Source organism: Ictalurus furcatus, chromosome 6 (genome assembly GCF_023375685.1).
Source record: "Ictalurus furcatus strain D&B chromosome 6, Billie_1.0, whole genome shotgun sequence".
NCBI classification, from domain to species: Eukaryota; Metazoa; Chordata; class Actinopteri; order Siluriformes; family Ictaluridae; genus Ictalurus; species Ictalurus furcatus.
In genome coordinates, this window is record NC_071260.1 from 26,992,888 (window position 1) to 27,016,884 (window position 23,997).

The 23,997-nt window shown below is 38.5% G+C and overlaps 1 protein-coding gene across 8 annotated transcripts in view; it reads right to left on the bottom strand.

Annotated features, from left to right (window-relative positions):
* tns1b (tensin 1b) overlaps positions 1-23,997 on the bottom strand; it is a 265,947-nt gene that overhangs the window by 175,585 nt on the left and 66,365 nt on the right. The window contains exon 1 of one of the 8 annotated variants that reach the window (XM_053627381.1): positions 20,688-20,843. The exons of the other annotated variants lie outside the window; for them this stretch is intronic. Within the exon in view, the coding sequence (XP_053483356.1) occupies positions 20,688-20,702 (15 nt within the window). The 5' untranslated portion in view covers positions 20,703-20,843. Of the gene's footprint in view, positions 1-20,687; positions 20,844-23,997 lie in introns of those variants that run through there. 8 annotated transcript variants of the gene reach the window in all.

Consider the following 23,997-nt stretch of genomic DNA (forward strand, 5'->3'; position numbering starts at 1 on the left):
ATCAGAACTGGAACATGGAACAATGAAATAAGATGGCCTGGTCTGATGAATCACATTTTCTTTTACATTGAGGAACATGAAAAAGTGTTCAAGGTGTTTACTTGGCCTCCAAATTCCCCAGATCTCAATCCAATCGAGCATCTATGGGATGAAAATGAGCCAATATTACATATCTGTAAGTGGCAAAAGTATGTGAACCTCTAGAATGAGCAGTTCATTTGAAGGTGAAATGAGAGTCAGGTGTTTTCAATCAATGGGATGACAAGCAGGTGTGAGTGAGCGCCCAGTTTTATTTAAAGAAGGATCTATCAGAGTCTGATCTTCACAACACATGTTTGTGGAAGTGTATCATGGCACGAACAAAGGAGATTTCTGAGGACCTCAGAAAAAGGTTTGTTGCTCATTAGGTGGGAGAAGGTTACAAAACCATCTCTAAAGAGTTTGGACTCCACCAATCCACAGTCAGACAGATTGTGATAAGACAAATGGAGAAAATTCAAGACCGTTGTTACCATCCCCGGGAGTGGTCGACCAAAAAGATCACTCCAAGAGCAAGACTGCGAGGTCACAAAGGAACCCAGGGTAATTTCTAAGCAACTAAAGGCCTCTCTCACATTGGCTAATGTCATGAGTCCACCATCAGGAAAACACTGAACAATGGTGTGCATGGCAGGGTTGCAAGGATAAAGTCACTGCTATCCAAAAAGAACATTGCTGCCTGTCTGCATTTATTAAGATCACATGAACAAGCCAGAAGGCTATTGGAAAAATGTTTTGTGGATAAGATGAGACCAAAATAGAACATTTTGGTTTAAATGAGAAGCATTATGTTTGGCGAAAGGAAAACATTACATTCCAGCATATGAATCTTATCCCATCTGTGAAATATGATGGTGGTAGTCTCATGATTTGGGCCTGTTTTGCTGTATCTGGGCCATCACTGATAGAACAATGAATTCTGAAGTAGAATAGAAATGTTGTGGAAGGACCTGAAGCAAGCAACCCACTGAGGAAACCCATTAACATCCCAGAGCTGAAGCTATTCTGTATGGAGGAATGGGCTAAAATTCCTCCAATTTGATGTGCAGGACCAGGGCCGGTCAATCCATTAGGCGTCGTAGGCAGCCGTATTTGGGGCGCCACTCTATGGAGTTATTTTTGTGTGAAATTTCCGTACGCGCAAGAACATATGTTGAGTGCACAAAAAGGTATTATATAGTTACAAATATAGGATAAATCTCGCCTAGGGCACCAAATGCAGTTATTGTTGCAAGGGGGTCACACCAGATACTGAAATAAAAGGTTTGCATACTTTTGCCACTCACATATATGTAATATTGGATAATTTTCCTAAAAAAAAATAAATAATAATATTTAATATATTTTTGTCTCATTTGTTTAATTGGGTTCTACTGTCTACTTTAGGACTTGTGTGAAAAAAAAATCTGATGATGTTTAGGTCATATTTATGCAGAAATACAGAACATTCTAAAGAGTTCACAAACTTGTATGTATAATGATGCATTTATAGTATTCCAAATGGGAAAAATGTTTAAGCAGTGTAGCTTACAAACTAAATGTCGTATGTTTTCAAATAATTTGTATTACACTTGTTAATTTAAAACAAGAAACAAAAATATTAGGAAGTTTTCATCATTCTTTGTACCTTTATCTCCAAGACCTAGGATTCTCTTTGATATGTTGTGATTGGGGTACACTTCTGAGGTAACCAGAGACATAAATATTTCATGAATAGCTTGAGGTGGGATAATAATCAAGGATCAGACACAGTACTCTTTCAAAATTCAAAGACAGTCTCATTATGAACAAAACTAAATTTGGTAAGCCGAAGGGAACCACAGTGGCTTCTAAACTAATTATAAAATCTTAAAGAAGTTTGAGAATTTTGAAGCCCTCTGCTGACATCAATTACAATATAAGCTTTGACAAGCGTTCCCTTAAATAAATCAGGTGGGTTTGAGCAACTCGGTTACGAGGACCAAACAAACAAAAGGAAATGCAGACATTAAACAAAGATATGGAACACAATTATATTTAAAACCATATGATTATAGGTCTAATGAAATGAAAATTTTAAATTGAACATTTAAATAAAAAATAAATAACATTTTATTCTCTATAGTATTAGTATAGGACACTGCTGTCTTATGTTTGGTTTTTAAGTTGATACTATTATTCCCATAAACCAAACAAAATAATACAGTCAAATAAGCAATAAGCAAATAAAGCTTATTTAGGTTAACTTATTAAGCCTATAGATAAATGACTCATCAGCTCTTTCCAATTAGTTTCTAACTTGTTCCAATAAAATCACTCATCATCGCAAATCACTAAACATTTAATAATAAACAATTCTTTATTTCACTTATACCAATTTCCTGGTTAGATTTTTATGTTTTAAAGTTATTTAAAAAGTAACTATACTCTTCTGCATATCTCTTCCAGCTGGTGTGTGTGTGTGTGTGTGTGTGTGGCCCGGGATTAATGAGTGCAAAGACATTAATTTAATGAGAAGAAAAGTGCTTTGTCGACCTCAATGATAAGGACAGCAGAAAACGACATTGCCTACTATTAAAATGCCAATACCCCAAGATTGATCTATCGCTTAAAGAGAAATGCTTGCTAAGATCATACTGCAAACACCATCTTGTGGCATCTATACAGACAGCCGGTAAGAGGAAGCTCTTACATTTTTTAATTACTGAAAGTGCAATCGTCCTTTCTCACTCTCTCTAATTCACTTTCTTACTCTCTCCTCCATTCCATCATTCTCGCTCTCTCTCTCTCTCTCTCTCTCTCTAATAAAGTGGCATTGAATACCTTTGACGTGATTCCAACTGAGCTTAAGAATCATAGATTTAACCAACCAACTGCCCAACAATTTGGCAGAGAACATAATATTCTAAAATGATTTGTGACAGCATCCCATTAAAATTCCATCCGCATTAAGTATGAAGGTTGGAAGGTAAATTGAGATTGTACAATTGTTTTCAGGGATTTTTCTGCTACATGCACTCACATGAAATGCAGTCTTTCTCAATCATAAATAACCTTCTGATAGCACCTGACGAATGCATCTCAGTGTGTAATAGGTAAGGGAGAAAATATTTGATTAAAAAAAAAAAAACATGAGATGGATTTGGTCAAAACATGACCAGGCACGCTATTATAGGAAAATAATCAACAAAGGGGTTCCGTGATGCGGTCCCTGATTATATCCCTATAACAACACTGTTCTATGTGTATATTTATATATATACTGTGTATATTTATACACAGTACTGTGCACATTTTTAGGTACCCTGTTTTTTTTTGGGTACAAACTTTGTTATAGATTTGTACTATATCTATAACAGTTTTGTATGTCAGTAAACATAGTTTTGTATGTCAGTAAAGAAAGCAGCATACTGAAGGCTGCTGGGGTTTGCTGCAAAAATAAGAAGCAAGTGCGACAGTCAAAGTCTCCAGAAGAACCGTGGTTGGTTCTGCAAGGTCAATAAAACTAACAGCTCATTTCCTTATAAAACTGCACAAAATGTACTGGAGACTACTATTTTTATTTATAAATATATCTTTTTTCATTTACATTTAAACTACTTTTATTCACTTTAGAGTTACATTTAATGTTGTGTATTGTCTGTATTACTTTTGTTATAGCAGCTATAAACAGCTGTTCCCTCACCAGCATCTCTTTGTTTCTCTGTGTTGAATTTAATAAGACAAAAAAAATGCAGCTCACCATGTTGCAATAAGCTGGAAAGCATAAATTTCCATGTCCAGGAGACTTTTTTTGTGTTGGAAAACTTGAAGTTACAGCTTTACCTGACTGTTACAAGGAGATAACACTTAAGAGTCCTTCACAAAAAGGCTAAATAGATATCTCCTCACAGAAAACGTCACCATATCAACAATTACACATTTTTTTCAATCAATATATATGGCGTGTCTATATAGAAAAGATAACATATTAAAACAAATACTTTAATATAAACCTTTCAGCTAAAACAACTGTCAGGTCTGGTTTTATATTAAAAAAAAAAGAAAAAGAAAAAAAGTAGCTTCTGACTAATCAGAATTGAGCATTCAATAGAACTGTGTTAAAATTAAAAATAATATATTTACATTTACATTTATTAATTTAGCAGATGCTTTTATCCAAAGCGACTTACAAATTTGGAAATACAAGCAAAGCAATATATCAAGCAGAGAACAATGCAAGTAGTGCTACTATACAATATATTTTAATTGAGATCTAGAAAAGCAAAGTGCTCAGAGTAAGGGTTTTTTTTTCCCCTTTTTTTAGGATAATGTGGGATTGACATTTTAGGGGTTAGTTACGTGCTCATGGAAGAGGTGGGTCTTTAACCGTTTTTTGAAGATAGTGACAGATTCTGTGGTCCGGATTGAGGTTGAAAGTTCCACCACTGAGGGACAGTTAGTGTGAAGGCTCTGGAAAGGGACCTTGAGCCACGCTGAGTAGGTACTACTAAGCGTCGGTCATTAATTGATCGCAGATTGCGTGAGGGAACATAGAAAAAAGCGTTGAGGTAGGATGGTGCTGTTCGAAGCAAGGTCTTGAACGTGAGCTACAAGGCCTTGAATTTGATACAGGCGGCTACAGGAAGCCAGTGGAGGGAGATGAAAATGGGTGTGACATGGGTCCTCTTGGGCTGGTTGAAGACGAGGCATGCTGCTGCATTCTGGAATCATCTGAAGGGGTTTGATAGAGCTGGCTGGGAGGCCCGAGAGTAGTGCGTTGCAGTAGTCAAATTTTGATATGACAAGAGCCTGGACTAATAGTTATGTAGCCTGTTCGGTGAGATACAGATACAGATACTGTTCGGGTCTGATTTTCTTGATCTTGTAAAGAATAAACCTACAGGACCGTGCAGTTGTTGATATGTGGTCTGTAAAGGTCAAGCCGTCATCAAAAATCACCCCAAGGTTACTGGCTGTCCTGGTTGACTTGAGTGTGGTTGAGCCGAGCTGTACAGTGAGGTTGTGGTTGATTGAGGGGCAGGCTGGGATGGGGAGAAGCTTACATTTTGCCAGGTTGAGCTTAAGGTGATGATCCCTCATCCAGTCCAAGATTAGGCTTACCTCATGAGCACTAGCATATTCACAGTGAACAGTGAATCAGTGAATATGGAACAGTTAAGCCAATTCAACTGCCTGTCCTGATATCGGGCCTTGCTTATAGCTGGGCCTAGTAATATCCTGGTTCAGTCTCATAAAGATTTCTAATTTACTTATCTCACTTTCTTTCATCTCTTGAATCTCATTCTGTATACACATGTAATCTGATGCTTAGAAATGACACTCCATTGCTGAATAGAATGTATCATATTATTCAAGGATGCCACAAGCTGACCCTGATTAAATAATTCAAACAGTACACTGTTAGCAAACAAGATACAGTATACAGAACATACTGTATGCCTATGTTCTCCAGCGTATAGATACATGTAGCCTCAAAGCTGTACTTTTCCTCAAAGATTTCTGAAAGGTTTTGGTGGTTAACAATTCTAGTTTACCAATTTGGATACACTTTGGGTGGGGGGGTTGATACACGGTGCCTTAGTGGTTAGCAAGTTTGCCTTGCACCTCCGGGGTTGGGGGTTTGAATCCTGCCTCCACCCTGCGTGTGCAAAGTTTGCATGTTCTCCCCATGCTTCAGGGTATCCTCCGGGTACTCCTCCGTGTTTACTCCCCCAGACAAAAGACATGTGTGGTATGCTGATCGGCAATTCCAAATTGTCTGTTGTGTGTGAATGTATGTGATTATGCCCTGCGATGGGTTGGCACTCCATCTAGGGTGTCCCCCATTGTGTGCCCTGAGTTCCCTGGGATAGGCTACAGTCTCCCCAGTGACTCTGCGTAATATGGAAAATGGATGTATGGACAGATGGATTCCACTAGGAACTTTTGTCAAAGAGAAGCAGTTACAAGTTTCTCCCTGATGGATAAACCAAAGACTATTTAAGGTGCTACATAGAACATTTTTATTAAGCATGTACAATAATGGTCCTTAAGGTCTAAAGGTACTATCAGCGACAAAGCTACCGGAGACTATTCATTTTCAGTGATAGCTGATGACTTCCAACGAGATAAGCAACAGCGACCATTGGCGACTAGATGTGGTCGTGTCCAGCGAATTTGAAAGTTGAGAAAATTGTAATTTTATGCAAATTTGGAGGGACTTGATGCAGGAAATACAAATGGGAGTGAAGACAGTAGATTGCACATGATTGCTGGGCACTTCACCCAGGAAACACAAAGGCCATGGCTGAAGAGCTGTGGTCCGGCTCCCGGGCACCATCAAACATATAGTGAATGACACCCTGATGGTGATGCTCACTTACTGAGATAGGATCTACACTGGGATTTTGCTCAATTGCAACAAAATATGAGTGTGTTTCATTATTATTATTTTGTTTTAAACACGCTAAGGCCATAAGCTAAGCTAAGCTAATTGGCGCTTGCACTTTTGCCGGAGACAGAGCACACACTACTTCTCCTTCTTCTCGAAGGATATGATGCATATATACCCTGGTGAATTTTATATAAGATCGCGCTCCCTCCATAATGTTTCATTTTAGCAGCACGAAAACTGGTTTGTTGTCAAAAGTGGAATGTTAGTTGCGCCACCCATGTCACTATGGCAACCAGTAGTAGGAACGCCTACTGGCGACTTCATAGTACAGCGACTGGCGACTTGCAGTAATAAAATCGCTATATGTGTGAACGTAGCATAATTGTGTACTTCAATAAAGGGCAACAGGGGTCCCTGAAGCATAAGCAGGGTGTCTGTGATTTTTCTTTTACACTTTTCTACAGTTGTGGAAATCACAACCCACCATTAAGTTTTATTGTTCCATCCTTATAGTTATTAGTCTATTTGACTGGTCACTTTAAATAAGTGTTTTTAATCCAAATAATAATTCAAATACAATTAGCCCATAAATGATGCCAACTTGGGCCGTAATGTGCTGGAAAGTCATACAGATATAACATCATACCAGAGCTGCTTGAGCATGGCCCATGCATAAGATAATATGGGTAATAGGAAGCTTATCTGTGTATTTGCCCATTGCCCTAGTCACCATATTCACCAAAATCCACTGCTGTCTCTGTTTGAACCATGATAAGCATGCCATGGATCACCATTGGCACTGAAGGTGTAAGGGGATGGTGTGTGCATCTAACATTTTTCGACTCTACTCAAGTCTGTCATTAATGGAGGAGACAAAAGCCCAACAAGCAAATAGAGTGTCAGAGCAGTGATCCAAGAAGCCTAAGCATCCCTGGAGAGAAAGGATGTGGTGTCATACCAACCCTGAAAAATGCAGATAAAATTATGGAGATAGACCACTAAGTACTCTTCTTGGTCAATATGTAATCTTCTTGCTCATACAAATGTAGAAAAAAATGTTATATTTAAAAGCTTTATGAATGCTTGGTTGTCCCTTTGAGGAAACATTTAAAGCAGTGGTATTTGTAAATGTACCATATAAGGTCCAGGTACATAAAATTCAGTGTTCCAGTTAAGTGGTTTTTTTTTTTTGCCGACAGTGAGGCTTCAAGTTACCACTTTTGACTTGCACCATGGTCTCTGAACAGATAAAACATAACATTCTGTGTTTGTAGTCAACTTGTCTTTAAACGAACCATGCTGTCAGTCTCACAATCTGACCTCAAAGGGTATGTGAAATGAAAAATCAAAACCCTTCCCTTTCTGATTTAATGTTTCTAACTCTGTATTGGTTCACATTCATCTAAGTATATAAATGAATGTGATTGGACATAAATGAATGTGATTGGACAAGCCACAACTGTGGACCTGCTATAGAAGCCACACTGATTCATGTTTAACTATTTCCATTTTTTATATGTTTATTGGCTCTGATACAGTATTTTTTTTTTATCAAGTACTTGGTTCAGTCCTCTGAAATACTTTGCTGGGTCTGCATCCAGACCATGGTCCACCAGTTGAAAACCCCTGATATAAATTTCTATGCAGAACTCTACTGCAGAGTGTTTCTCCATCAGGAAGTGTTCCAAGAAGAACTCTTATAGGATCCTAAGAATGGCTAACTATCTAAAGAACACCTGAAAAAGTTATAAGCTATATTAAACTACAATACCCAAGTAACAAAGTAGATAAACACTCATAAAAAATGCACATGTGTATTGAGTCCAGTATTAAAGTATAACTTGCAAAGGAAAATCGACCAATTCTTCTTGAACTTGTAAGACATGTAACATTTGAATGTGAGATGAGGGTTTCATATTGATCCCATTGGCCATTTACAGATTAACCTTACAGTCAGTTCAATAATCTTAGGACAATCATGCTACAGTCCTGATGAACTCCTAAATATAGTTTATTATACAGTGTCATGGATATACTGTAGCGTTTGACTGGAAATTCTTAAAAAGGAATATCATAATTTCCAATAAAATAACAAAAATAAATAAATAAAATCTCAAGTGTAAATAATACTAAAATGAAGTACTCGTTTAGCTTTAACTTAGAAAGACACCACTGCCCTCAGAGCTTCTTATGTAAATGCACTATGCTGTGTTGTGGAACAGGTGCAGGCTTACCGTCTCCTTTCTGGAAACCCTCAGAGGAAAAAAACAGAAGAACAGAAACTTCCACCAGCTGAAAAGCGAAGCCAAACACCAATTCAGACGAGTCATGCCTGCATGGACCCAGTTTTTCTCTCTCACCTCAGCAATCCAAACACGTATGCTCAATTCAACCACTCCACCACTGATTTAGAAATGCATCTGTGAACCAGCTCACAGAATGGCTCAGTCTTTCTCTCAATATGCCATAGAGCGATGCTGGGAATGCTAAAAGCAAGCACTGAGAAGCTGTCTGAGATTCAAGTGTGGCTGGAGTCCACAGAATCCTCTGCAGCAGCACTGAGCATCCCAAACAGGGGCTCTACCGCTAAGCCACGGCTACTGCGGCACGAGGAACACCAGAAGGAGGGAGGGGAGAGACAGAGAGAAAGATGGATTGCGAGAGAGTAATAAAGAGGGCAGGGACAATGCATAGTGTCCCTTACAGAAAAAAAATCACCACAGGCAAATTATGTTAAGACTAAGATGGTGTACAGTAGGACACTATGAGGACTGCATGACCTGGACAATCGGGACGGTGAAAAGAAGGTCATTGGTAACAGAGAGTGGAACAGGTGGGTTCAAGTGAATTGGATCTGCTGTTGATCCACAATACTGCACAAAATGATCAAATGTAGAACACAAACTAATGTAATAAAGTAAAATGTCAAGATTTCTAAAACATTTTGTACAAGTACAATTTATTCAAAAACTGAACCCTGTTCACAGAGAACCCATGACTATGAATTCAATAATTGTCCATAACACAAGGTCACAATGTCCTTAAGATAAATATCGGAAATATGTATATAGATGTAAATCTTCTTGGGCATTGCACACATGTGACAGGACAAAAAACACATTAAAATTTGTTATCCTGCATAGCAAAATCACAATAATATCCATGATGGCCAACTGGTCCAAACCCTGCAGAACATAACTGCACTGAGTCTTTTTGAAGTAATAAGAGAAACGTACTATGAATACAAGGACAAAGGGTTTTTTTTTTGTGTTGCCTGTCCCTGATGCCCCAAGAGTCCACTCTCAGTTGGACTAAAAGCTTAGATTAATCTAAGAGACTACACAATCAGGGCAGGCTGATATTGACCAGTGCAGTGCTGTAATGGTTGCTTGTGAAGAGGAGGAGAGGAAGTGGCTTACAGAGAACTGACTGGAATACTAAATCTCACAGTGCTGTGTTTGTCAGATTTCTGCCCTGATGCTCAAAATGCTGCCTCAAAAGAGACATTTTTCTAACAACGTGCAAAACAGGAGCTAGGAGACACATCTAAGTAGAAATGTCAAGCTATCATCTTATCATATATTAGTATAGTCAAAAAAAATTTGATGGGTGGTGGGTTAGAAAAACAGAAGGATCAGGGGTATACAGTAGCTTGATTCCCAACACATCTTAACACATCTTTCTGTGGAAATATTTTAACACATCATGTGTTAATTTTTAACACACATTTTAACACACCACCGTGTCTAGTTAAGGACAACACATTTTGTGTTGCTTTCAACACGATCAGTGTTAGTACATTTAACACATGCTGTGTGTTAAACATTTCCACACAAAGATGTGTTAAAAAATAGCACAAAATAACACAGATGTGTTGTTTATACGTTTTCCCCTACAATTATCCTAAAATGCAATTTGTTTTATGCTATAATTCTACTAAAATGCTCACAAAATAAATACAATTGAATAAAATTCAGGTGACATTTATTAAAATCATAAAAACATTTAACAGATGGAAGAATTGGAGTTGATGCATCTTCTTACAAATCTCCCTGCCATCTGGGAAGACAAGAGTCCCACTCCCTTCCATTTTAAAAGCTGTAAAAGAGAAAAACGAGTGTTGGTTAGTTGTTAGTTACAAAATATGAAAAAATGCCTTTGGGCTTCAGCTGAGAAATTGCGTTACAGAATCCCAAATTGTGTAATTTTGGAAATGTGACTTCCACTCTCCTAATGAACTAAATGGTGCTCTAACCTTGCCCGGAAAGTCTAGCTAACTTGCAAATATTTACTTTAGCACCTCACCGCAAATTTTTTTTGCACAACCTAATTAAGCCAACCTAGATTACAGAGATAGCGGAAAGCATTAAAACCTACTGTACCCCCCCCCCCCCCCCCATCCTCTCTTTTTGTCACATTAACCTTGTGAAGAACTTTTGGCCTCAACATTACTGAGCTAGCTAAGTTTCATTAGCCACTGACTGTCTGCACCTGTTAACCAGCATTAACATTCACTGAATACACAAAGAAACATGGCCCTAACCCAGGGCTCTCAAGTCTCACACATTCACCGTGAGACAGACGCATTTCAACCAGTTCACACACTCACACTTTGTATTTCTCACTCTGAGAAGTGAGGAATAACTGGTTCCGCTATATACAATTAATGGCGCAGGCATACGGACGGAAATTTTCTGCCGAGTTCATAGCTATCTCGAGTTATACAGAGTTAAATGACACCTACCAGCCAATCAGAAATTAGAATTTGTTGTTTCTGGGTAAATTACGTGATCCCACTGCAAGCACATTCATTACTAGGCAACATGGATGCACGCACACACAAGTGGAAGTTGGAAGAGCAAGATCCGATGAATGCGGTAGGTGACCCCTACATTTTTTTTTTTTTTAGCATTTTGATTTTACCATTCCTGGACCAAATTACTTGCCTGTGATCAAAGATAGTGAGAGCTGATGCTGGGGAATATAGCCAAATTCGTGCTCAATTATTATTTTATATGTCACCAATGAAAAATAGGGTAAGAGATATTCTACACCCTTTGAGATTTCTTAATCAACTTAATGAATGCAAATTTTAAAAAAAATTAAGAGAGTAATTAGGCCTCCTTGGTTAATTTTTTTTTAAAGGTGACCAGCTTGAGCAGATTTGGAAGGCTGTCTAAGATTGCCAACTGCTAAGAGAGTGTTCTCCATGGTGGGTTTGAACAAAACCAAAACTAGTAACAGTTTGGCTCTGGACGGAACGCAATCGTCCATCATGATGGTGAAAATGGCTGGCCTTGAGCCACAGTGCTTTAAGTGGGAGCCCCCTACCCATGTCATCAAAATATGCAACAAACACTTACAACGCAAAACACCATTCATAATCTGAAATGTGTACACACACACACAGCTTGACATACATGCTCAGGGCAAGTTCTGCAATACTACTGTATGTGTACAGTATGTACATTGAGCACTGCTGTTCAGTTGGCTCATTTAGGGTCAAATTTCTTTTTATTTTTGATACATTTGTATTTTTGAAATGTATATAAAAAATTATTTTATTTGTATGAATTTGTCTGTCTTTTATTAGATTTACTAATTGTTATAATTTCTATTTGTGCTGGTCAACTATGAACAATAGGTCAAATTGAACAGTTAGAAAAAACTTGAGAGAATTAGGTGGGTCAGAGGGGTCACTGCTGCAAAAATTTGAGTGACTCCTCCCCTAACGGATGTAATGTCACTCCAAGCTTTTGATAAAACTTGAAAGCCCTGCCCTAACCCATCCTCCTAATGCTAATTACTACAGCTTGCCTTGTCCAAAACACTTGCAAAAGTAAAATTAACCCACTCTCTGTATTACATCATGGTGAATAGCTATAATGCTACGTTATCGTTAACTTTCAAAAAGGTCATGGGAATGTCTAACATTACAGCGAGCTGTATGCTAATGTAATGTTATCAACTCAGGTGAGCATCTAGGTTAGCATCACTCACCCCTACTGTGATTGGTGACAGCAGCCAGCTAGCTAACCCTAACTCAGAGCCTTAGATAAGATGCAGACCCAGAGAATTATAGAATAACCTCAGTCTATATTTCACAGCCAACATAAACACTGACACCAGTAGTGTAACACCAACACTGAGGAAGCAGTACATGATATTGACTTTTGAAGCTGTTGTGATAGGTAAAGTTAATTATAACTCACTGAGTTACAGTTTTACAATGAATACATTTTCAAGAGCTCCCTGCTTAAATATCACAAACTCGGCCAGGCATTTTCAGCAGCATTAACGCTAAATAGTGATGAATGCTAACTTACCTGTGGTCACATGGTTTCGTCGCCCCAGGACTCCGACTCTGCTGTCACAATCAAAAGGATAGAGCAACGAACATTCACTTTGAGGCGAGTTCACAGTTGGATGATGACGTCAGCAACACAGTCCGCAACGTGATTGGTCAATAATTTAACACATGCTGAGTTGGTACCTCGTGTGAATTTTTTTTAACACATTTATTGGATAATTTAACACTTGTGTTGAAAAAGTAATAACACAAAAGTGTGTAAGATATTAACACATCCTTTCTGAGATTGTACCTATTTTTTTTTATAGTTTTGCCCAAATGTCATTATATCAAACAAAGTGTTACCACATACATGACCTCAGAGATGCCCTTGACTGGACATTGTAGCTGTGACTGACAGTAGAGCGAGTGAGAGTAATGCCATCCCACCCCCACAGCATAACCAATTTGCTTAGCTCCTGGCCATGTATGGCTGTGGATTACTCAACATTTTCATAACCAACCCGTAGTGTAGAGGCCACCCACTTTCTGCATGCGCTACTGTACAGACAGCATAGGCATCTCAGAATGGAGAAACACTGGTTATAATGTGTTATACCTATCTACTGCATTTGATGAAAGTCAGAACCATGTCTAAAAATGAATCGGAAATGTGTCAACTGTCAGCCTTCACTGTGATTCAGTGATCAATTCCAAATCCCAAAATGTATCACCCAGTGTAGAGACCTACACTATATGGGCAAAAGTGTGTGGACAACTGACCATCACACCTACATGCTGGTTCCCGCACTACCCCCTCCCCGATCCTCCCATTGCTGTGAGAATGGCCTCCACTCTTCTGGGAAGGCTTTCCACTAGATTTTGGAACGTGGCTGTGGGAATTTCTGCTCAGTCAGCCACAAGAGCATTAGTTAGGTTGGGCAGTGATGTCAGGCATGAAGGCTTGGTGCACAGTTGTCATTCCAATTCATCCCAAAGGTGTTCAGTGGGGTTGAGTTGTGCAGGCCTCTCGAGTTATTCTACTCCAAACTTGGCAAACCCTGGAGGTGTGAGGCAAACGTGCTAAGCCACCGTGCGCCCCCTTACAAAGTGATATCAAAATGAAAACATTTCATTAACGCAAAGTTTAAAAACATTTATTACCATCTGCCTATATTTATTTATTATCTACGTCTCTGTTTTTCCCCCACTGCCCTAACTAGTTAGCATCCTTACAACAGAGACTAGTGAATGTATTAGTCTAATCAACTAGTCTATGGAAACTTATAGTGTTATCACCAAATAGTACATACAGCGAATAGTTTCTGTTAGCCATTCTCCTTCAATTTTTCGATTCTACTCTCAGACCCTAGGTAATTGGTGTCAATCAATAGAATTGATTATAATGCATTAAAAAAATTAATGGCTTTCATTTATGGCCCTTCAAAAGCTTATAAAAATACTGATGTGGTGCAGGGAGAATTTGAGTTTGACACCACTGATCTCTATTGTTAAACATCGCATGGATCTAATATAACACACTGCTGCACAGAGAGATGACATGCAAAAAGAAACCTGCAATCAAAAACCATAGCACAGGCATGTTCTATAGAAAAAGCATGAAAGACAGAGTTAAGTGATTTTACTCTAGAGTTTTGGTTGATGGGATGGGTGGTGTTACTGTTTGAGGAGGGTGATAAACTGCCTTGAGTAAGCGCCTGCTTCAATAAGCCTTAGACAATAGCTGAGAGACAGATTTTTGGAAAGCGTTGTGACAGGGTGTGACTAATATGGCAGGAGTGTCTGGAGGAGATATAGAAGCTCTGGGTCTGTGCCAGTAGCAGCCCCAACATATTCAAAGCTATGAACAATCCACACACTGCAGAAAAGAGCGAGATATGGAAAATAAACAATAGGTTCACATAATCACACAAAAAAAATCAGGCAGAATGCATATAATGGGATGTTGGCATCTTATTATGCTGATCTTGAACACTGAGCATTAGCCTAAAGAAAAAATTAGCCTAACACGATTCTGCCTAGTCCCTGAAGTGCAGTATGCGGAATTAGTTCCACTGGAAAAGAAGTGGCTCAATAAATTCCCATCCATAGAGCCTCTGGAGAGGAGAGTCGTCAATCAAGTGCCATGTCTTTTACCTAGTGTATGTATGTGTCCGTCATAAAGTCATACAAGCTACGGTTCTTTCTGTTGTAAAGGGAAGTGAAAGTAGACACAGCCATGAAACATGTGTTAACCCTGGCCTGGGTGGATCCCTTGTCTCTATCCTGTTTTCCTCGCCTCCACTGGTTTTCAGGAAACTCTGCACACTATAAGCCAAATGATGGGAGAAAAATATGGACAGCTCCGTTGTCTTTTGTAATGGCTGGAAAATGTGACGCACCTTCCTGCCTAACGGATAATTCCAGAAAGGACACCAAAGTCAGCACGTAATACTGTGTGACATTTCATACGCACCAAGGACAAAATGATCAGCACTTTTTCCAATGACTTTTGATATGACAGGGTGTGGAAGGCATATGCTTCCTACTCTGGAAAACAAAAGTCCAAATAAAACGTCATTGTTTGATTTGAGAAACTCTGCAGTTCTGGGACATTAGAGCACAGATTCAGTAATTGTTTCAGAGGCATTGTGTGGAGGATAATCAGAGGAAGGTGGACATTGGGATAAGCAGCAGAGGTTGCAGCTGTTCAGTGAATCAGACATGCAACAGTAGCTGAGGAGACATAAATAAACAAAATAAAAGCAATACTGGTTGAGAAACATTTTCAAGAACACAAGAACCTTATGCATGTTTCTGCCTGAAACCAGGTCAGCCTTTGATTTTCGCCAATGGTTTCAGGAACTTTTTTAGTGCCTGCTTCAGATTAGGTAGAATATACACCAGAAGCTGTTTCAGAGTAGTTACTGGATATATTCAAGCCACATAAGCCACATATTGCTAAGATATGAGTACCAAAGCTTATTTTATATTGGCATTAATAGAATGATAAAGCAGAACATTTCTTGTTGCAGGTCATAAACATTGTGGGGTTGTAAAGCAGTGGTTTGGCATGTGGCGTGCCATTTGAAGCAAGTGCCAGAAAAAGGCCTGAGATGATGCTTTGATTTTGCTGAAATGCCATGACCATCATGCATTACTGAACATCGCTGGCAATGATAATGGCAAATAGTTAATTTCAGGTGCAATCCTGGCAATTGGCAGTTTTTACTCAGCAATACCTTGCGTAAAATGGTTGAATTAACTTTGCAATTGACCAGTTATTCAATTAATTGAAATCTGATCCACTTGCAATAAGGGATATAAGGTTGAGCTATGTCAGCACTGCAGTCTGTTAAATGAAATGCATGCCTGACCTTTTCTTTCTTGTATGTGTGTATCTTATAGGTGTATGCCACAAACCAATTCTATGCTAAAATTAGGCAATAAACCTTCCCATGAACATAAACGACAATGCCACACATCCTAACTCTCTTACATACATTTCCTGTCCAGAGGTTTGGATTTAACGAGAGTGAAAAAGCAGTTCACGGAGATCTTATTTTCTCCCATAATTCAACTGTCAATACAAGAGCACACCCTTGATGACATCACATGGTGTGCTTGCATTATAAATGTGCATACTTGAGCTGGTTAAAAACACCCAAAGGGGCCCAGTAGCAGATAAATTTCAGTTCTGAGGTCTGTAAAAAGCTGAGAATAAATCTTGGTTTTTAGAGCAGTCCAGAAGGAGTGGTTAGGCAAAGTCTGGCCATCCATGTTTACAGCTGAATGCAAAGTTATTCACTTAATTACAAATAAGTGCTCAAATGGAATGCTTCAAAGTATGACAAGTGATTAATGACCAGATTTAGTCTTTCCTCCTCCTGTTATTGATCCCTAGGGCCATTTGGAAAAATAAAATGTCAATAAATTTGTACACATTGCAGGCTGTGTAATGGAAGGAGCCTCTGTTGTTTCATAACAATAAAATGACCTTGCATCACATACAGTATATAGAAACAGATGAAGATTGATTTTACAACATACTGTAAGTTGAATAACAATAACGCCCACGTTTTAAGCCAATCTTCCAAGCAATAAAAGATTCATAATGTCCTCTTTAATATGGTTATAGGAGAGGTAGAATATTGAAGCTCAGTTCTGAAAAGGCTAGTGTAGTAGGTTTTTATTTTTTCAATTAAAGAGATGGAGGAACCAGAGTGGATAGATGAAGAAGAGCAACAGGAAGAGAAGAGGGATTAACCCAAGTAGCCTAGACTGCACTGGCCACCGAATGAAACTTTAATTGGCCTTCTTTTGTCCCAAATTGGACAATTCTCGGCAGCCTTTCAGGAATATGTACAAAGCCTGGGAGAGATGAAAACCCTGGAATCCACCTCCCCTTGCCCAGGATCTCTGCTAAGAGCCTTCCCAGAACACAGGGATGACACTCAGGGCCCTTCCGTCCTCTTTCTATCTGAACAGAGCCCCTTTAAACCCAACTCTGAATGGAAACTAATAACAGAGATAGCAGGAACTTGACCGTATAAGCGTCTGCAGAGTCAGGCTTCACAAGTAGTAAAGACCCATCATCAATTTATTCTGGAATGCAGGAATAAAGTAAACACAACATAGTTGTATAACTTGATACATAATCCTGACTTCTACACTTTGTTGTTTAATAATCACCCAAAGGCAGAGCACTGAAAAGTCCACCTCACAGTTAGTGCACTGCTCAACTCCAACCTCTTCACCTTTTAATAAACACTCTCATTCCTCAATCCTCCAAGCTGGGAGAAAGGGCTGAAGCGATGAAAAGCCATTAAGGAGCTTCCATTGTTATGTGCACCTGTGGGTGTTTGCAGTGGGAACCAGAGGAGTGTTTGAAGCACAGAGGTTACCTAGGTTTGAATCAAATGTAAAAAGCATTTGTACCATATACTAACTAATTCAAAAGTCAGAGTTTAATACTAATAATTTTTTGTCTCTTACAAAAGAGTCACTCAGACTTCACATGTGAACATAATTCTTGTGATTCTTGTAATTTTTATGTAATTTTAAGTACTTCAAATGTTAAAAACTTCACACGTTTCACATGACAATTGGAAGCTTGTTTCGAACACATTACAAATAAATATTATGCAATTTATCTTGCAACTGTGAGGGTTTTTTTTTTATCTCATACCCACTTGTGTGATCATTATTAATAACACAAAATATCCACTTAGTCCTTACATGGCAGAAAGAATATTTCATGCTTTTTACATGTACAGTAGTGCATGTGATTTTATTTTTGCACGTGATCTCACTGCAAACATTACTTCACATGATTCATTTATTTTCAAATGCTAATTTTTCATTGTGATCACAGATTCAGCTGATGCCATGTTTACTTGAGTTTTGACACATGGAAATGCTCTTAACATAAAGACAGGTTACAAATATGATTTTATAACATTTTATGATTTTGATGTAAGTGATTTTATTTTATTTTTTTTAAAAAATCTGGGTCCAATAACATGTTTTTATTTCATGGTCTATCAAAAACTCAATCAGGTCCAAAAGTCTAAACCCACTACCAAGAAATGTTCTTATTTCCTATATTATCAAAAAATAATTGACTTCAAAAGTTTTTAGAAGTTGATAGTTTTTTATTAAACTTTTTATAAAGGCATTGTTGTATTCCGTGTCTAACACAATGCTACGAGTGAGAGAATGAGAAATAAAAATTAAATTATATGTTAGTTTTGTTTTTCACAGTTGGTAGTTCATGCTAAAAATGTTTACATGCTAAAAACTAACAAACTCACGCACTGTCACGCATGAAAAGCTTTTATCTCTAAATATATAGGGTGGCTGCGTGAAGAGAATCAACGCTTGTATAGCACTTTTTCCCAAAGTAGTTCTCAGGGATCATACATAGTCCAAATTTTAGTCTCTCTCAGCTTCCAAAATACCCGGTGCTTAGGCACCATTCGCATGTATAGAAATATTTTTTAAAAGTTCCATGTAATAATGGCATTTTGGATCACCCTCCAAGTTGGAGAAATATTACATACCCGGGGACAGGTTTGAGAAATGTGGCTCCATAAAAGAAGGTTAGGAGCAAATTTTTATATAGAATTTATGGGAACTGGTGCAGTCTACTGTTAGATCCAGCACATTTGGTCTACACTTTCAAACAAGCAATGTGCATTTATTTTAATTTTGTTACATCTTTAAGACAAGCAGGAAAGCCATAACAGTCAAGGAAACCGACAACATCCTTTTCATTTCCCATCCAGAAGCTTTTTCAAAGGTCATTGTTTCGGCCAGTTGCTCTGCAATGGAGTTCAGTGACCGTACACAAGTGTGTGTTATTTCAATCTCCAATCTGCTCCCACAAAGCCCAGTGCAAAGTGACAGAACCTCAAGCCAAATGTGGCTGTGTAAACATGTTTTAATTGTGCTGCCACGCTTCACTTGCAGGCCCCTATAGCTGGAACTGTGCATAAAGATGACTTAAAAACACTAATGGACCCTTTGAATGACCTGCAGATATTGAAACTGGGAATTCAGAGCATTCCCAACACAAAAGTACCAAAAGATATCAAAACAGTATTTTCACAGCTATCACCATTTCAGCAGTCCTTCTACTTCTTTGTTTTGCTCTGTCATCCTAACCTTTGTGAAATTCCTTATTATTTTAGATTGATTCTTTTCCTTTTGGCTATTGGAAGCCAAGAAATTTTCATAGCTAATACAGCATAAGCAACAATCTTCTTTTTGTGTTTCTGTCAGTAATTGCTATAAAATAAGCACAGCGTCTCAATTTCCAAAAGGTTGACAATTAAACAACTGTTGCTTCTGGCAATTTACTGTAATATAACTCCGAATTTAGTCACGCAATTTAGTAACTGCTTCCTTCCAAGTTGACTTGGCAAAAGATTAGTCAAAACAATTTATCTTAAGAGATGGATTTAATAAAGGTTGTCTACAGCGCTGCTAGACAGGAGATATATTTAAAATGGTCGTTTGGACGCAGACGTACAGTATAAATCTTTCTGTCCAAATACTGCTAGATACTGCTATACATCACATACTTAAAGATTATTTCACATCAGAGATTGGAACATTGGAACAATATAAATGAGAGAATCTTCATATACAAGCTACATGCAAACTGATTAAAAAGTCATTTATTTTTAGATAAAAGTAAACATTTTTCATTTATTTTATCTTGCTGGAAAATCATTCTGTCAATTGAGGTCATTTGCGTCACAACAAAGCAAGCTTATATTACCCTCAAACGAAAAATAGACTCATCTCTGTAAGGAGGTGATGGTCATCTATTTAGCCGCTCACAAAAACTCCTCTTCCTTTTACAATAAAACTGAACGCAATTTAGGATTCTTGGAAACTAGATGCTCCCTACAGAATCAATCCTAACGTCAGCCAATATGCAGACAAAGCTCTTCAGACTTTCTATTTTCCCAGAAGAAGTTCCAGAGAATTTTCTTACAGTGTCTGATTTCGATTGGTCATTTTCATACACAAACAGTCTGCCACCAGTCTGCGCTTCATAGAAGAGGCATTCCACAGAACGCCTCATCAACAAGTCGAGGCTTGTAGCAATTTGACAACACTTTTGTCTTCCGTCACATGGAAGAAAATCTCAGTGAAGAGCTGAAAACACAGCCTCAGGGGAGCAACTTCTTACAGATTACACGTTGTGTGCCAATATATCATCATCATCATCAGGATGTCATTTCTTAAATGACTCCATCTGTTCCTGTATTTTGGAGTAAATGAGGAAAAGCCCCTCATAACGAATGAGAGCAATGATGCATTATGTTTGCATTCTAAGCTACAGAAAAAAATAATAATAAAGTTTCACTTTGAGTAAGCAAGATTTTCAGCAGTGTGATATTTACAGTTCCTGATCTACTACATGTGTAATGTAATTACCAGAGACAGCAGGTTTGTTTGTTTCAGTGACTGAAAGCAATAGCTCAGACTCACCAGCCAAAGGGACATCGCACTTCACGTTCCGATGCTCCGGTCAGACACACACCTCGATCAGAAGCAGCCCTGGGTGTCAGTTGGATCCAAACAGAGAACTTCTTATTCGCACAGTGCCATAATCTCACTCTCTCCCCACGACAGCACTCAGTGAGAACAAGAGCCTGGCTGTCTGGGCTTTGTCCTGACATATTTCCTGAGTTTCATTGTTAGCAGTGGAAAGGAAATACACACACACACACACACACACACACACACACACACACACTGACATACATTTGTGTGTGATTCTCCTCAAAAAGCAAAATGGGAAGTCTGTATTATACATGCAGCAGGCATTGTAATTCCTTCCTCCACATTATTTAGGGGTCATTATTTAGTTTAACCAGTGCCTGGATAAAAGCTCCGGTCTAGACACAGGTTTTTAACTTCCATGTTGATTATTGACAGAGGTATCAAAGCACTAGGTCCAGACCGTGTGTATCCCACTGGCTGGAATATTACATGACCAGGAGGCCTCAGTGATTTACAAGCTGTTCATAAGAAAAGCAAATGAGCTCGTGTCACTCTGAAAGGTCAAGAAACAAAAGCTATAATGATGGATGGAACTTCATTACTTAAAAAAATATGTAGTTGCCCGGTCTCTAAAAAGGATATGATGGCAAAAAAAGAAAGTAATATATCACACCATCACATACATTTACGTATATGATGTATCCACACACACACACACACACACACACAGTCATACATAAAACAGTCTCTAGAGTCTCTAAAGAATAGCCAGACTGTTTCAAGATAACAAGAAGTCTACAGTAACTCAAATAACCACTCATTACTGCCATGGTGTGCAAAAAAGCATCTCAGAATGCACAACCCATTAAACCTTGAGTCAGATGGTCTCTTTGAGGAATCTGAGGCTAAAGTGGGCACAGGAAACGGGACAATTGAAGATTGGGAAAAGACCAGGACATTTTAGACAAAACTCCTTATTTGGCTAAGCAAGTAAAGTGCTTCTCCCTGAATATATATTAAAGATTTTAATATTTGTAATATGACAGTATAATTCTATGTAGAGGCTGGGTTTTACAATATGAGGTTGAACCGTTTCATTCATAAATGAAATTTTCCACTTCACACTTGGTATCCCATGGTTACTTGGTGGTTACAGATGTACTGTAAATCCACATTCTCTTGGCTTTACAGGACAAAACACCAACTAGTCAGAGGCAGTAAAGTTTAAACCTTAGAGTGGAGGGCAAAGAAATAAGCATTAGTTCTGCAATCTGGTCTGCCATCCCAGTTTTTTTAAATATTAGCACAGTGGTAAAAAAAAAAAAAGGTCATGGGTGTCCTGTTCGATCCTGAGCTCGGGTTACAGTTTATGCAGAATTTCACGTGTTCTCCCCATGTCTGTGTGCGTGTCCATGTCCCAATAGACTGGTGTCCCTGTTTAGGGTGTATTCCCACCACATGCCCAGTGTTCCTGAAATCCTGATACATCATGACCAGGATAAAACATTTACTGAAGATGAATTAATTAATTTCACTCATGTTCATTATAGTATTGAAAGGATTATGCTTACTTATGTTATATATATATATATATATATATATATATATATATATATATATATATATTGAACCCTAGAAACCAAAATCAGTCTGAAGAATCCAGAAGACTTACAGTTGTATAACCTTTGAGATTGGCCAGAAGACTTTCGTCACCTGGCCTGATTAGTTCAAAGGGTTAAATAACAAGACCATGGCCTTCATTACACAAAGCATGATTTACTGCCTCTCAGAGTAGGAGCCATATTTTCATTTTATCAGGAATTATGTATGGAGGAGACATTTTAAGGTACATGTGTGCTATTTAGTCTGTTTTTCAGCCATCAGGCTTCCATGGGTCTTTCAACACCAGTTCCCTCCTCCTAACCACAATTATAACCACAGCCAAAGCCAGAGAAACCACTCTTTCCATGCTGATACCTCCAGGGATGCTTACACAACTCCACAGGGTTAGATTACCACAATCTGGATATGGCCAGCAACTCTTATCAACATCAGTGTTAGGAAACAGTCATTACAGCCCAACTGATATATCAGCCCACCAATGTTTTCATTCATATTGACATTTACTCCACTGATCTTGCACTAACATTTAGAAAGAAACATTTTTCTCTGCTGATTTCCACAATCTGGACAGAATGTAGCTAGTCAGTAGAATGCAATGTTACATAATTAAGTGATAACAGTAACTAACTTGACGTTCACATTAAACATAACTATAAAATGTGTGGGGAAAAGTTTCATTCATCAATAAAGATAAGTTGTACTTATTGGTATATTGTTGTGGTATAAGTGGAATAAAACATTTTGGGACATGCTGTTACTGGAAATTAATCAACTGCAGGAATGTACACCGATCAGCCATAACGTTAAAACTATCTGCCTAATATTGTGTAGGTCCCCCTTGTGCCATCAAAGGAATGGACACAAGACCTCTGAAGGTGTGCTGTGGAATCTGTCACCAAGATGTTTGCAACAGATCCTTTAAATTCTGTAAGTTGCGAGGTGGGGCCAGACAGATAGACAGATAGATAGATAGAACTTTACTGTCATTGCACAGTGCACAATGCAAACAGTAGCACTGTGCAAATAAGTGCAGGTTGAATATGTTAATTTATACATAGCAAATAAATAAATAAATCACAACATAAAATATAATTCCTGCATCTCCTCCTGGATGGAAGGAGGGTAAACAGTTTGTGACTGGGATAGGAGGAGTCCCTGATGATGTTGCGTGATCTACATAGATATCTACTGTGGTGAAGATGTTCACTGGTTGGTAGTTGGGCACCAATGATGAGTTGGGCGGTTTCCAACACCCTTTGTAGGACTGTGGAGCTGCAATACTACACTGTGATGGAGATGGATGCTCTCAATGGTGCAGTTATAGAAACTTGTTAAAATCTGGGGAGACAGATGAACTTTCTTCATTTTCCACAGGAAGTAATGATACTTCCTGTGCCTTCCTGACCAGTGATGATTGTGCCTTCCTAACCAGAATTGAAGCATTATGGTGCCAGGGTAGATCCTCAGAGATGTGGAACTCGAAGCTGGAGACACGCTCTACTTCAGTCTCATTGATGTAGAAGGGGGAATGTCTGCTCCTTTTAAATTTCTGGAAGTCCACAATGAGCTCTTTGGCCTTCCTGGCATTGACGGTGAGGTTGTTACAGAATGCTGCCAGGCTTTGGATCTCATCTCTTTAGGCCGACTCATCATTGTTGCTGATGTGAACTAC